At 46.6% G+C, this 15,118-nt stretch overlaps 2 protein-coding genes across 2 annotated transcripts in view; both read right to left on the bottom strand.

Moving 5' to 3' along the window:
- LOC139055399 (uncharacterized) overlaps positions 1-4,622 on the bottom strand; it is a 48,053-nt gene extending 43,431 nt beyond the window's left edge. Inside the window, exon 1 of the mRNA XM_070532856.1 lies at positions 4,372-4,622. Within this exon, the coding sequence (XP_070388957.1) occupies positions 4,372-4,554 (183 nt within the window). The 5' untranslated portion in view covers positions 4,555-4,622. The remainder of the gene's footprint in view (positions 1-4,371) is intronic.
- A 5,987-nt stretch (positions 4,623-10,609) lies between these two features.
- LOC139055699 (uncharacterized) overlaps positions 10,610-15,118 on the bottom strand; it is a 40,980-nt gene continuing 36,471 nt past the window's right edge. The window contains exon 5 of the mRNA XM_070533232.1: positions 10,610-10,765. Within this exon, the coding sequence (XP_070389333.1) occupies positions 10,610-10,765 (156 nt within the window). The remainder of the gene's footprint in view (positions 10,766-15,118) is intronic.

The following is a 15,118-nucleotide window of genomic DNA, read 5'->3' as shown; positions in this document are numbered from 1 at the left end:
CAAAAAGCTACATCGGACGAGCTGAAAAGGTGTCAATACTGCATTATGGTGGAGGGCTACTTGTTGGAACACCTTCTTTAGACAGAAATCACAGTGAATAAATATCTACAACCGTTATCCATGAAAAGAGCCATCTGTCTGAAACTTCTGCAGTACGTCGAAAAGGCACTTAAGTAATAGGAAATTACGAATTCACTGCCGACAAGGAAGGGACAGGAAGCTGAAAAGCAACTTCCGTGGCAGTTTACGATTCTTCCTTTTGTGACAACCAGCGTAATTCACGCGACGTTATCAAGCTTATTATAATGCGTGTTTGCTTGTTGGGATCTTGCTCCCTAATCCGAACTCACGAGCGTGTCACTTTTCCTCCGTATGCATTCTGCTAGCGTGAGAGTGCACTTATTGCCGCAGAAACGGCATCCGCGCCGTATTTCAACTGCCTCCCGAACCCACTGACGTTTATCTCGGAACTAAGCGCAACGCGAAGCTCTGTCGTAGGCAGCACTAAAGGCGTGAAGCGACCGTCGTTTTTGCCAAAGCATCGTTGACAGCGCTGTAATCGAGGCGCATTCGGGCCCACAGAGCGCGTTGTCACGTGGCAGTTTTTAAACTCCACCGACTTTTGTTTTTTCCGAATAAAAACGGCCACGCTATGCCTATCTCGTTGGAAGTGCCTGGGTTGTGCAACATTTGTAGCGCTCCATATCTTTCCTCTTGACACCTGAACGTTTCAAGCTATATTTAAATATTTAAATAATTTATCTCGGCTAATTACTCTAAAAAGACGAACAAAAAATGGTACTGTAACTTTAGATAAACTCTAACAACATCCACGCGATTTCTGTTCTGAAGAACGCATAGGTTTTTTCAAAATCTTGGTCCGAGTTAACTGGGACACCTTGTATGTATGTATGTATGTATGTATGTATGTATGTATGTATGTATGTATGTATGTATGTATGTATGTATGTATGTATGTATGTATGTATGTATGTATGTATGTATGTATGTATGTATGTATGTATGTATGTATGTATGTATGTATGTATGTATGTATGTATGTATGTGTGTGTGTATGTATGTATGTATGTATGTATGTATGTATGTATGTATGTATGTATGTATGTATGTATTTATGTATGTGTACATAGAGGACTTTAGCCAGAGTTTAAAGATATGCCGATGCACTCTGACACGACGCGACCCAATGTATGTTCCTCACTTTTCGATGTAGGGCGTCACGCTAATTTTGTATTTTGCTAAATTAAGTAATTAGTCAAGATAAATTAACCAACTTCTGAAGCAACGAAGCTAGGAAAAAAATCCAATTAGAAAGTTGCAGAATCATTGCAAAACGTCCGAATAAACAGTTTCTGTGTGTCTATCAAGTATTAGTGCTTTTCAGCTTACTGCGGATGCCCCCGAATTACCAAAAAAAAGAAAGAAAAAGCACCACGTACCATGCCCGCTTGCGCGTCGTGATTGCACTGCTCCCCAGCGTTCCACGCACAAGCGCACGTAGTACTATCTATCGGGTCGGCTGCCGTTGTGTCTGCTTATCGCTATCGTTAACCGCCACCAGGGAAGCACATCGATGGAGTAAATCGCACAGCCAGTGCCTTCGTCACTGCCCTGTCGCCCTTTAAGTGGCAGCACAACCTGCTACATGCTATGCTCGTTTGTATGCCAGGTGGTATTTGTACGACAGGTATGCCGCGAGGTATTTTTTTTTATTTCATGGGCAGTCGCAGTAAGCTGAAAAACAATAATACATATAGATAGAAAGTTAGAAACTGCCAAATCGCACGTTTTGCAAAGCGCTGTTTTGCAAAGCGTTTTGCCTAACTTCGTTCCTTCGGCAGTTGGTTAATTCATGTTGACTAATTATCTAAATAAGCAAAATACAAGAAACAGCGTGACAAACTACATACAAAAGTGAGTAACAGGCATTTCGTCGCGTCGTCTTAGAGTGTGTAGGCATATTTTTAAACTCCAGCTAAAGTTAGCTGAACCCCCTTGTGCGTATATAAATAAAATTGTGGTCATGTCCATGGTGTTGTATTCAGTTGTCAAATATGAGAGCGATATTGACATCAGAATGAGACAGAGTCTGTTATGTCGTGTAATACATATGGATGACTGTACTTTTGCCAGTCGGAGTAGACGTAGACGGTGCGTCGCCTTCATCGTCAGCAGACTAAAAAGGCGCGACTGCGCACGTATTATATGTGTATATATGCCTTTGCCTAATGATGAAAGCCAGTGCATGAGTTTCCTTTCAGGAGGAAATCAAGACAAACTGCAGCTAACTACCTCGCATATGTGCAGCTCACAAAGACCCCTTCTCTCTGCATACAATACAGCACGCAGTCTAAAACAGCCTGTATGAGTGGGTAAAATTGTTTTATCGTCTCGAAAACTTAATTCAACTTCTGTGACTCGACCACTCCAGCACATCGCTACCATCCGCGCAGCGAACGGTCGATGGTGTCGCCACATGTGCTCACAGAGAGTGCCGACGTTGGCAGGCCAATCGGCTCCACGCGATGGCAACGCCAGCATGTCACGTTATCATCCACGGCCTGGACTCCAAAAAAACTGCGGAGTTGAAAGTGCAGTTTTGAAACTACACATCATATATATATATATATATATATATATATATGAGTGAGCCGGGTAAGTTAATACCCACTTCCCACACTAGCCGCACCCGTGTAGCCAGTGGAACCAGTACCGTAGTAGGTGTAGCTCTATGGAGGCTTGCATATGCCGGCTATCTGTTGTGCCACAGGCAATAGTTGAAAGGGATCAACAAAAACGACGTCATATATCCTTATGTAAAAACAATAAATTGAATGCTTGCTTATTTTACTGCGCGAATGGTATCTCTAAGGAGGTCCCCTTTCAGCCACATGCTCTGGGACCTCCTCCTGTATACTTATGTAAGCGTGTATTTCCACCTATTAAAGAAATAAACTGAAACTGAGAACTGAAGGAAGTTGTTACCTTATTTCGTAATATCTTGACTACAGATTTTGGAACATCGATTCTTTTTCCTTTCACGTTGGTTTTCTCGTTGAAGTACTTCACCCCCTACCCATCTAGTCGAGCTACAATCGTGCCGCAATAAATTATGCCTCTGGCAATACGCCTTGGCACGCTATCCATTCGTAGGTGTCTATTGCATCCACTGCACCTTGCTTTCGAGGTGCAGTGGCTGCAATGCCACTGGCAGCGCACCCAACCACGCGAGCGTTGCGAAGCGCGTACTAGCTGCCAGCAATGCTTCTGCTGCGCAGCCGCAGTTGCTTCAACTGTTACGTCACCCAGACATATTGCCCCCGCGTATTGTTGAACACCCTAAGAACAGGTTCAGTGCAATTCACAACCTCGCTGCCGCTTCCAACGTTGAACCACCTAATTTTGCACGAAGTGATTGGTGTGCTTACACAGTTGCTAAACTTCTTATTTTGTCTACAATAAGCCTCATACGCCATCTTGCATATATATATATATATATATATATATATATATATATATATATATGTCGGTTACAGCGGTCTGTCAGGTGACCGGATCGCGCTAATGACTCTATCTGCACACGACGCTTCGTCCATCCGTCTGCCGTTTGTACATGTCCCTCAGCGGACAATAGACGAAATGCCATGCTATAAACGACACATTCACATTTTGCGCACGTATATCTACCCGTGTGCTCGAGAAATGTACGAGGCTCTCGCTATGTTGCAAATGATCTTCACGTGTCAGCTCACCCGCAGACACCCTGAGCGGAGAACTTTTTTCATAAGTGAATGATAGGATGCTTTTTATTTCTGCGTCACCCAAGGTCAGCTGTACGAAGATTAATAAATGGTTCACTTGGCAGTCATTATTGCTTATGTGCCACTTTTTCTTCCGTGGTGTTTCGGTCATAAATCGGCATACGTATTTTTTTTTTTTGCATCCACGAAAATGTGGACACGCGGTAAAAAGTCTGACCCGCGACATCGTACCTGTAGGAGTACGCAGTGCAAATGTAGTCGTGGGAAAGGTTAGCGCCAGTTTGTGACGAATGCAGTACATTATGGGTAAGGAAAGACTGCGCAAAACGTTGTGACAGGTGTAGGTGTGTATGAAGGAGAATCCTAGGCCACATTAGGTATGCGTTGATTTCGGAGCATCTGTTCATGAGATCTGAGGTTAGACAAGTGTTTTATTGGCTAAAGCCACAGGCATCACAGAAGGTCGTACAATACATTATGGCAATACACAAAGGTAAGGGCAGCACCTGTAGCTTATTCAATGCCTATATTGCGCATTGGGCCCGGCAGAATTCTCATTCATATGTAGATTTCAGTCGCATCTCCTTACCTTCTTTTGTAAGGGCACGGCTGGTGGACGAGTGGAAGGCGATGTTGCCCGCGAACCCCTGCCGCCTTGTTCTTCCTTGACCGGAAAAGCCGACGAATTCAGCGAGGCGCGGTCGAGCTCGACACCCGAATACGACGGCTCAGGACTCCGCTGACTCGATGGACTCGATCTCGTCTGGGACATTCTCCAGTGATCTTCTTCTTTGTTGCGAAATGACTCTGTCCCAGAACAGGTGCTGGAATCGCGTGGTTGGCCACTGTACCCAAGGAAATGAAAGACTGAAACGATTGTACGGTAATGAAGAAAACGAGGAAGGGTCACTCCTAGTGGCGTCCGGGTAGGGGAAAAAAAAGAGTAGGCGTAGTTTTTTGAAAATGTTAATCGCAGTAAAATGCATGCAGAACATATCTTACAATGATTGCAGTTGTTAATGTGATTAACCTCCAAGCAGAGAAACGACGCAACCATCTTGCCACGTTATTCACTTCGGTATTGTTGACATCTTCATTTTGTTTTTCACCGACATCATTTTCACTTTATTGCAGGGCTATTCTCGCCGCTCAATGTACTCTCTTATTCAATACCATTCGCTTCATTTCTCCACGTTTGGCTGCTTTTGACACCGTCTTTTTCGCTTCACTGTGGCTCACCTTACCTATCCCAACTTGTGCTTAATTTTTAATCTATACACCGTACACATGGCAGGCACACGGATAAAAAGCCATAAATAGCTGGCATTTTCAAAACTTACCTATGGTTTTATTTGACTATGCGGGTACCCTTCCAGTGGCACGTACTGATTCTGGATCCACACCTAGTCTCACCTGTGCAGTTGCACGTACCGGATGGCCCAAGATGGCGTGAAATAAGTGAGAAAGGAACATTATACCAAAAACACGTAGTGACAGTGGTGGTAATTTGTCTTAGAACAGCACTTTTTTGTTGATATTCGCAGGTTGTATAGCTCGCCGCCTTGCCTGAGCTGTACAACTGGAATCCGGGCAATCATTAGCGAGAATCGCAACAGGCGATTTGTCGACAATGTTGGAACGTCTTTAAGAAATACTCCGCAGTTGACACCATGCTATGTTGCTCCCTGCGGCCTGCCTACCTACGGTCGTCCGCCACCGCCATCTGTGATCACTGGACGCGAAAATCTGGACGTTATCGGCTGCATATTGTGGGCTTCAAAAGGGCCATACTTCGCTCCCTTTGATAGCGATAGTGGCAGTGGGGGGAAACTCCCCGGTTTCGGAGGCAGAGGTAATTGGCGCCATCTCTGTATTCGGCGAACCCGAAAATCCGTTTCCCTTGCATGGCCTCATAGATCGTCGCGTGCACGCGCGACGATCCAGGTGGCTGAGCTATTCCCCCCCTAACTCCCCTCCAATCGCCCTCCCTCGTTACTCCCTCATCTTCGGGAGGCCACCTGGAGGCCCCGCCTGCCAGGTGCCAGCTCAGCCCGCTGCATGAGGTTTCATGTTTCGTTTCCTCCTGTTATCGCGAAGCGTGCGCTGCTGTGCGTTCGCTGGCGTGGGTAGTTTCGTCAGTTTCCTGGTGGCCCTCGGTAGCTGTGTGCTTGTGCTCTGCGATGTTTCACCCGTTTCACGACTCGTACCGCTCGTGCGTCGTGCAGTGGTGCACAAATACCTCAAAAACAAGCCCTGCAAGGTTGTTCCGGGTGCCTAAAGACAACAGGTGAGCGCTCAGACCCAAGGACATCAGAAGGCGCATGTACACGAACATAGCCCTGTCCATGTGTATGCTCTCCATGAGGCTCTTCCCAACGTTACTAGACTAGCTTCAGTTTTAAACCTCGGCGCCGTTGCGCGGAACCGCCACCCGCCCTTGCCTTCGTGGCGCTGCAGTTGCGCCCAGCTTCACTTCATCACTAGCCGGCTACGAGGGCAGGCTGGACTAAGCACGTCGTACAGCGTTGATGTATTCTGTGGTTCGTTGCTGACGGCGAATTTTAGCAAGCATGTCATCCGCGAAACTGTAGCCTTCGCCGAGTTTGTTAAGAATATCAGCAGACGATGCCGACGTGTTGCGTAACTGACTGCATAGGCGGCTATCCGAACGATGTCGACAGTTCGGCGCGCCACTTTTTCTGTGCTCCCAGCAATGCGACGCTTCGCTCGGCGTGGAACAGAGCGTTTCCTCGTGCCGACCGCGAACATTCTGCGAAATCCCCGGCACGCGCTCGTGTACTGCTCCCGCGAACGTCTTCGGCTTCCACAGCAGGCAGCGTTGCCGTTCATCATTCCAGCGTAGAATTTCACTTCTCTTCTGTCGTCGTACTGGGGAGGCCGCGTGTACGGGGGTATCAGCCATTGCATAAGGGAGTGTGAGCCACCCAGTCTTACGTAACGGATATATTTAATTTTGAAGAAATTATTTTCGAAGAATCACAAGCAGCAAATGGCGGGCGAAGGCTGCTAACCACGCCGCCGAGCAAACTCGAGGCATCGAACGCAAGTGACAACGGCGGACTGCGGGCATCCGTCAGTGACGTCGTTCTCTCTGTCGCAGCCGATTGTGTGTGTAACCTCTTAATTGAGAAATACTTTATGGAACCGTCGCGATTAACCCAGTGATAAACACAGGGGCCACAGGTTTCAGATTCACTGGTTAGCCATCTTCACGGAGGGGCAAAGCCAACGATTATTTTTTTTTGTGTCTGTGTGGCTTGTGTGTTCAAACACTGACCTCATCTTTCTTTTTGTAGCGCTTCTTTGGTGTGGTGAGAAGCTACGGTGTGGATGAGGATCATCCTACAATCACGCACTTTGACCAGATGTTCAGGCTCCTGAGCCTAAACTGCGCGAAACTTTAAGACGACAGGAAGAAACACAGCTTCTACGCTTCGCTGTATGCGTTTCTTCCTTTTGTGCAGTTCACCCTTCTTTCAGTATGAACCATCTGGCCCGATAAATCCTATTGCTGTAGGTGGGTACCGCTTTCTCATGGTATCACTAATTCGGACAAGGGAGAATGCCAGCAAGCGTAAAACACGCGCAAACTGCCCGTCCGCACGAACCCAAGGCTGCGGCGAGGCGTCTGCAGTGGAGCTCGATAGAACGGCGCTGCCATCTGGCGGCTGTCACAGAAATGGCGACAGCGGCTGAAAGCGCGGGCGTTGAGCTTTACAACTGAAGCTAGTCTAGTAACGTTGGCTCTTCCCGGTACAGAAAGGTGACAAATAGATGTTCGTCCTCATTGTCACCTGATCTATGACTTGTGTTTTCCTGTGCCAAATCTCATTCTGCAACTTCAGTAACTTGCCCAGCTTTTTCTGTGTATCACGTTCTACAAACGCATTAACAGCTGAAAAATTACTGTTCGTGTTTGTGTACTATCTCAGTAACCGCCGATGGGAAAACCGCGCGAACAACCTTCATGTGTAGGCACGATACGCTTTTTTTTCTTCTGGAAAGCATGAGCATTGCAAGTGTCCTACATGCAGATTTTTGCAGTTCGTGTTTATTATACAAATGAGTGCCCAGTAGGTGGGACTTAGCGCCTTAAGTGACGTAATTTTATTGCTAAGCATTGCGTTCCGGTCGAAAGAAAAGTCGTGTTGTTGGCTTACTTTTCCTGGTCATTGATTGAGGAAGAAGCCTTTCTGCGAATGTTTTCTATGTGCTGCTGCAAGAGCCGACTACCTTGTGTTCCCCTTGCCACCGTTACTCAAGTTGTGGCCGAATGCAAATCATTTTGATAATGTGTATTTCAGTTTTAAGTACAATGTTATTTTTGTTATGCCATGTCTTTTTCAATTTGTTCAGCAGTAATGAACATGTCACGCATTTCGTGTACTTTCGTGCAGATCTATAAGTAAGCTCTTTTTTTTGGTATGGCTCTCAATCAAACAATGTTAGCATTTTATTCTATTTTTTAGGTATTTTGCTTGTCATTGTTTTGGCCATTACCAGTGAGTTTTCCCTTTTTATAGTTGTCGTGACTATATCATGCATGTCGTCCAGTTTTGTGCAATATCTTAGTGCATATATCAGAAGCTCGCCTACATTTCGGTCTTGAGGACGTTATATAAAAATGTTTTTTATGTGTGTACCTGAAACGGCCTTCGCGTTGTCTAGTGCTTTCTTTTGTTATTTCACCGTCTGTGAACGTTTGTGTTTAGTACTCTTGTATATGTCATGCACCTTTCACTTTTGCTCATTTTTTGATCGTATATCACCACCACTTTATAAGAAAAATGTGTTTTCGGAAAGGAAGTCAATGCAGCGAGACCAAAGATCTGCTGTGTTGGAAGTGAAATTTTTTTTATGTCCCGTCACATGCTGGTATAATATAAGTATGGGCAAGAGTGCGTGCGTGCGAACGCATATCCCACGGCGCACCACGCGCCAGCTCGCAAGTAATGCCAATGCGCTGCGTAGCGCGCGCATTGCTTGCGAGCTGGCGCGTGGTGCGCCGTAGTACGCGCGCGATATAGAAAGAAAAAAAAAACGATCCCCGCGTACAGGTCAAAACAAAAACAAAGTAAGCGACATGAGGGAAAGGGGGAAAGTGTGCGGAGCGGATCGGCATAATATAAACAAAATGAAAAGAGAAACGATAATAAGAGGAGGCGCCGCGCGCCTGCTGTTCCTGTTGCCATGACAACCTAAACAATCATGTGCGCCGCCAATTTGATTCTGCGTCGCCCAGCGTTTAGGAGTGAAAGGGACCTTGGCGCTAGCCTCGAAAGAGCGTCTGCTCGAAAACAGCGAATGGCAGCCATGCAGAGATTCACTCGCCTGGTAGTGGTGGCAAGCAATCAGGGAACAACGACCTTCTCCACATATTTGCCTGTTGCAGCGCTCATCGCGTTGCCTGTGCTGTACACCTCGAATCCGGGCAAGCATCAACGAGCATCGCAAAAGCGGTCTATTGACGATTTCGCAATGTCTCCTAAAGAACTAATTGCTTTTCAGTTGATGGCACGCTTTCTTTCTCCCTGCGGCCAGCCTACATTTGGTTGTCCGCAACTACTATCTGTGATCGCTGGATGTGAGTTGTTAGTGGTTATTGAGGGCGAGGGCTCGCGGAGTCGCCATCTGTCGGAAGCGCCTGCCCTGCGCAGTATGAGGGTTCACGCGGCGCCCTCCTCATAGGTTTCGCTTGCGGCACTCAATAAAAACACCATGCGGTAGCCCTCCTGAACATTTATTTAAGCACTCTCAAAACCAGGGTAGCTTGACGCGGAGAGTAAACTATGTGAAATATGTTCTTATAATGGGTTGTCTATATAACCAAATTGAGCATAACGAAATGAATCCTCAATGCAGCGTTCGCACGGGTTCGCAGAGACCGACTGCGCGTCTTCATGCATTTCCGGCACCTGTTCTCCTTTCGCTGTGAGCGAGTTTTCGCACCGTGCCGTGAGCTTTAGGCCGCAGCGTATAAGCATATTACAGTGCGCTAGCAACCATTGTTGCGTGGACGCTATCCGAACTGTTCAAAAATTATTTCGTTATAGAGACTTCGACACCTACGGCGGCTGTGATGTGCCGTCGCGACAATTTAATCTGTTTTGTCTTCTAAATTCTTCGGCATTTCAATAATATTTATCAAGTTGCGTCACACTGTATGTTTATCGGTCTTCTCAGCGTGTGATTTCCCTCAACTTCTTTTTCCTAATCCGGTGCATTAATTCATAACACCAACATGACCATACGCCATGCCTTTTTTTAATGTGCGTCTTACCGCTTCCTTTCAGTTCCAGTGAACTTGCCCGCTTCTAGCATCAACAAGTTCATAGACCAAACCGTCATGACATTAGCCGGGCAGCGGGCGTGGGCGACGGTCTCAGTGCGCGTTTTCTGGCATGTACCGAACATCGCAGTACGGGCGGCATAGCAGAAATCTTCCTCGCGTCTGTGCTTGCTGCATACCCGAGTTGTAGCCAATGGCTGTCTGCTGGTTCTAAGTTTCGTGAGCCAAGCTTCACGCAGCTCATTGTCCTGCGGCTACCTGTTAGTAAGGCTCACACCGGGCTCCGTTGCGTACGTCCGGCACTGCGGCACCGAACAGTAGTCTACCACGCTGCACACCTCCAAAGGCAGCCACTACCTATTATAGTGCTTTTAAATGTTGTCAAACAGACACGCAAGGCAGTGAAGCCTCACCACTTAATCAGAACCGAAGCGCAGCTGAGAGTTTAAATTTTCGTTTTCAGCTCGCTTCGGCCCTTCCGAAGCAGCTGACGCGGCCGCTATGCCCACGTGATCCCTCATGCCATGTCACGCCGACGGTGGCGCCAGCTTTTCCAGTGGTGGAACTTGCCCCCAATAGCCTGCATCTTGAGGGCGTGAAAAAGGTCATCCTTCGCTCGTGTTGGTAGAGTCAGCGGTGGCAAGCGGTCACGGAAGAACCAGATAATGACGCTCTGCTGATATTCGCAGGGTTTGCACATTTGCATACTTTTTGTTCATGCATTCTCGTATCCTGCCACTGCTGCTGCTGCCATAATTGTAGTTCAAAGTGTCTGTGTCTTCGCTGTGCATTCGCTGTGCTGAGTTGCTGTCGGGTTGCGGTTGCGGTACGGGTGCCACTGTGATAGTGCAATTTATTTCTTCTTTCGCTGGGTGTTTGCATTCTTTAAAGTGTGAAAAGCGATCAGAACATTTTTTTTATGAATTAAAGAGTGACGTGCGGGTAGTGTTCAACGACGTTAAGGAATGTATTGGGACAGTTTCCCGGAAGCAATTAAGAGGCATCAAGGCTTCGCTGTCTGAAGCCAACAAAGAATACGAGCAGATTATGGCATAAAACAAAGAACATAGAGTCATATGCTGAGTTACACGTACTGTGCTCCGGTGTTACACGGTAGGTAAAGGCCATGAATTCAAAACACTTCAAACGGAGCAGTATACTCGGAAGGCAAACATTGAAATTAAAGGTATATTCTAGAGTGCTTTTGTGGACATAGCTGAAGTGACCACCATGATTGGCGCGTGCTTAATTGTTGCGCTTCCCTCAGCCGATATTGAGTGTGTGGGCCTGGTTCCGGCTGCTAAGAATGTAACTAAAGAGAACGTGGTAGAGCAATTTGCACACTGGCAAAAGCGAGATAGTTTTCTGAATGACACGCCCGCGGCAAGCCTGAAGTGTTCTGCTATCGGCATCGATTCTCGAGCAGAGGTGTTCGTGAACGAGCACCCGTACGGCGTGTTCGCTGAAATGAAGCGCCTACTTGGCCGAGCTGCAGCACGCAAGCGCGAAGTAGAGTGTAAGTAGGTCTGGACCCACGATGGCAGAATCTTTGCACGCTAAATCGCTAAATATTCTCACAGACTCGAAAGAGACCTGTCGCAACTACATGAGGGGCAGAATATGCAAAACTGCCCTTAGGATCGTCAGAGGGGGTAACCCCTCGGAGGAGGCGAAAATCAAACACAATCTGATCTGGATACCTGGACACGAGGGCATAAGGAGTAACGAGGCGGCGGACGGTCTAGCTCGAGCTAATAGATTCCGGGCTGGGCAGCAGCAGGAGTACCGCGCTAGTTACGCCGGGATCCTCGATGACAGTTATTCGGAATTACTGCAACACTACAGGGAGACTAGATTCATGTACCCACCGCCCCATAAAGCGCTGACGAAGAAGGATGCAACGGGCTGGCGTAGGCTCCAGACAAACACCTTCCCCAACCTTTTCATATTCAACAAGATGTTCCCAACGCAGTATAGGGACACCTGCCCCTGGTGCGGGGCTACATCCACACTCTATCACATAACTTGGGAGTGCGAACGAAACGGCGCATTCCGCGATCATAAACCCCCGAGTGCGGAGCTTTGGGAGAGCCGGCTCGTCAGCTGCTAGCTCGCCGTCCACAGAAGGATGGTGGAGCACGCTAGGGACGCAGCCAAACTCAGTGGAGCCCTGGACTGAGGGGCCACCCGTGCTGAAGAGGCTTCCCTTCGACGAGAAGACAGCGTGAAGAGATCTCGATCCGCGAGAATTCCATTTTATGATTCAATAAATGTTTTTTTCTCTCTCTCTCTCTTGCCCGGCAAGCCGGTGGCGCACCCATGTTCTGTGGTGGCGCGCCCACCAAAGAACAGTTTCCGTTTAAAGAAAAAAGAATTCACAAAAGAATAAGAAAGCCCTGGGTAATCCGTAAAATACTTACTCGTATTAGAAAAAATTAATAAATTTTATCGCCACATGTCCACATATGTCCTGGCGCTCTTTGGCTTTAGATGCGCTTGCGCCAATAAAATGCGATCATCATCGTCATCATCATAATCATCATCAGAGAAATCATAACAGCTTTAAATACGTTCAAGAAGTACAGGAATGAATTAAATAACGATATTCGAATTGCCAGACGAATTTAGCACGAAAACACATAAGAGTCTATTATGACACTTCATGACGCAAAATTTGAGCGCAGCTTAATACGTGTTTTCATTTCGCGTGTCAATATCTTGTATTATGCTTACATAGGTACACAGCTTGTATTATGAAGCGAACGCTGTGATTAGCGTGCTTTGTTTCCATAGAGACGACGCGCACTACTTTGCCGACATGTTATCGCCCGTCTTGCGCGGCACCACGCTTTTCTTCGCCCGCTTTTGTTCGTCTAGCCACAGCAGCGGCCCTTCGTCGTGGGGGAATCGTGCCAGCAGTGTCAGCGGCGACAACAAAGAGGCGGCGAGCCTTATTCGTAGCAGCTTGCCACCGCCCCTTGCAGGAGTAGTCATCGTCGTCAGACACACTCGTACCGCGGAGTCACTACGCCGCAGTCGATTGTAGCACTGCCCTCCTCACACTATTCCGCTCCCCACAACCCCCACTTCGGCTTTCTGCCGCTAACATAGCGCAAGCGCAGGCTGTATACCCTCCGCTCCTTCCCCGTCTCATGCTTTCACTATAGCGTCCTCCTCCACTTTCCTCCTTGCGTGCTCTTCTCCCTAGCTGTGTTCGTGCTCTCGGTTACGCCGCCTAGGTATGACGCCGACGCTCAATGCAGGAACCGGCGCCTGAGAGATGCGCTTTAAAAAAAGAAGCTTGGAGGACGCTCAAGCATCCCATTAAAGAGTGGAACACCGTAGCATTCAAAGATTCCTGACTGCTTCTAGCGCTTCTCGGCAAATGCAACTTATGTAAACGCAGTGTTCACCCAGAAACGCTGGCGGCAAACGCTATGCATGAAGGCGACGTTTCTGGTAGAAATGTGGCCTCTTATTTGTGCCAATACCGGGCACGGCGCACAGCCACGCAAAAAAACAACAAAGTACTCATTTGCAGATGTATGTTATTGTTTCGCACGTTTGATATTTATGTCTGAGGAAATTTAACGTAAAACGCATGCGCGGTATGTCTTTTGTTTATTGACAGTTGTTTCTGGGCTGTCATTCTCACAATTCCGCGGAATAAATTTGTCATGATTGCAAGACAAAGTATCAGCTACTTTAGAGATAGAGTGGACTGGCAATATAACCCCCATATATGATACGTCATATAACAAGGCGTGGCACACACATATGCTTAAATATATACGGCATTTCTCACTAACGGAGAGTTCCGGCGATACTGAATTTTCTTCTACACGGGGCCGTTAAAGTTATCAAGTTGATATAATTTGAATTCGCACTAAACCATTCAGGATAGCCTTTGGAAAGAGGTTAGCTCAGAAGTTCGTGCAAAGGTTGGCCGTAGGAAAGTTGAGAGGATTGCCCAGAATGGCCGCGAATACGCGGGCAAACCTTTCGCTGATCCAGTCAATGGGTATTTCACTGAGCAGTTCGACAGCCATGTAGATATGCCTATGCTATTTACTAAGAGGCACTCACCTATCATGGCTTTAGAACAAGTCATTAGAAACCAAATAATATTAGTATTTTCTGAAATGAACAACAGTGGATCATGTGATTATATGGACATTCAAATACGTCCTGCGAAACGTGTAGTACATCATCTGATCAACTAACATATCTATATAATGTACAATTAAAATCCGCGCAATTGTCTTCAGCCAAGAAATTTTCATGGTTACCCTTCCTCACGAGAAAGGCAACATAAATGACTGTTCAAATTGTCGGCCTATTAGTACTATTCCGGTTTTTTGGAGGTTCTCGAGAAAGTAATTCTTCGGCATGTAGAGAAATTTTTCGGAAGCACACGATATAATCACAGACTCCCAATATGGTTTCAGAAAAAAAAATCATTCGACTGAAGTTGTCCTATTTTATAGAAAAGAATATATACTAAAGTGCTTTTGATCCGATGAAAGATGTCGTAGAGATCTCTGTAGATCACAGGAAATCGCTTGATCGAATAAATCATGATATCCTCTTTGAAAAGCTGGAAAAGCACAGGATAAGCGGAGATGCGTTGCTCCTTATTATGTCCTACCTGTCATCACGGGCAAATGACGTTGAAATTAATCAGTTTTAGTCGTCTTTTCGCTGTCTTGTCTGTGGTGTGCTTCAAGGCAGTATCCTAAGACCGCTACTATTAATATTTATCTTAATGACATCGTAATCATTGATACAGTCGCCCGGTTTATACTATATGGAGACGACACAAATATAATTATTTCTAGTGCGAATCATACTAATGTTTTAGCTCAAACGAATTAGTTACGGCAGAAACTAGAAAATATGGTCTCGTTCAAGCTTGATTTCGTCAATGTATTGAAGCTTGAAGCTACCATTTCTCATGCTAAAAATAAACCTGTAATGTTGCTGGTAAATCTTCTACATGTCTCAAATGCTATTGAGATAGTACAAC

Source organism: Dermacentor albipictus, chromosome 2, assembly GCF_038994185.2.
Source record: "Dermacentor albipictus isolate Rhodes 1998 colony chromosome 2, USDA_Dalb.pri_finalv2, whole genome shotgun sequence".
NCBI classification, from domain to species: domain Eukaryota; kingdom Metazoa; phylum Arthropoda; class Arachnida; order Ixodida; family Ixodidae; genus Dermacentor; species Dermacentor albipictus.
The sequence above is the reverse complement of the archived record's forward strand: the minus strand, read 5'-3'. Positions and strand labels throughout refer to the sequence as shown.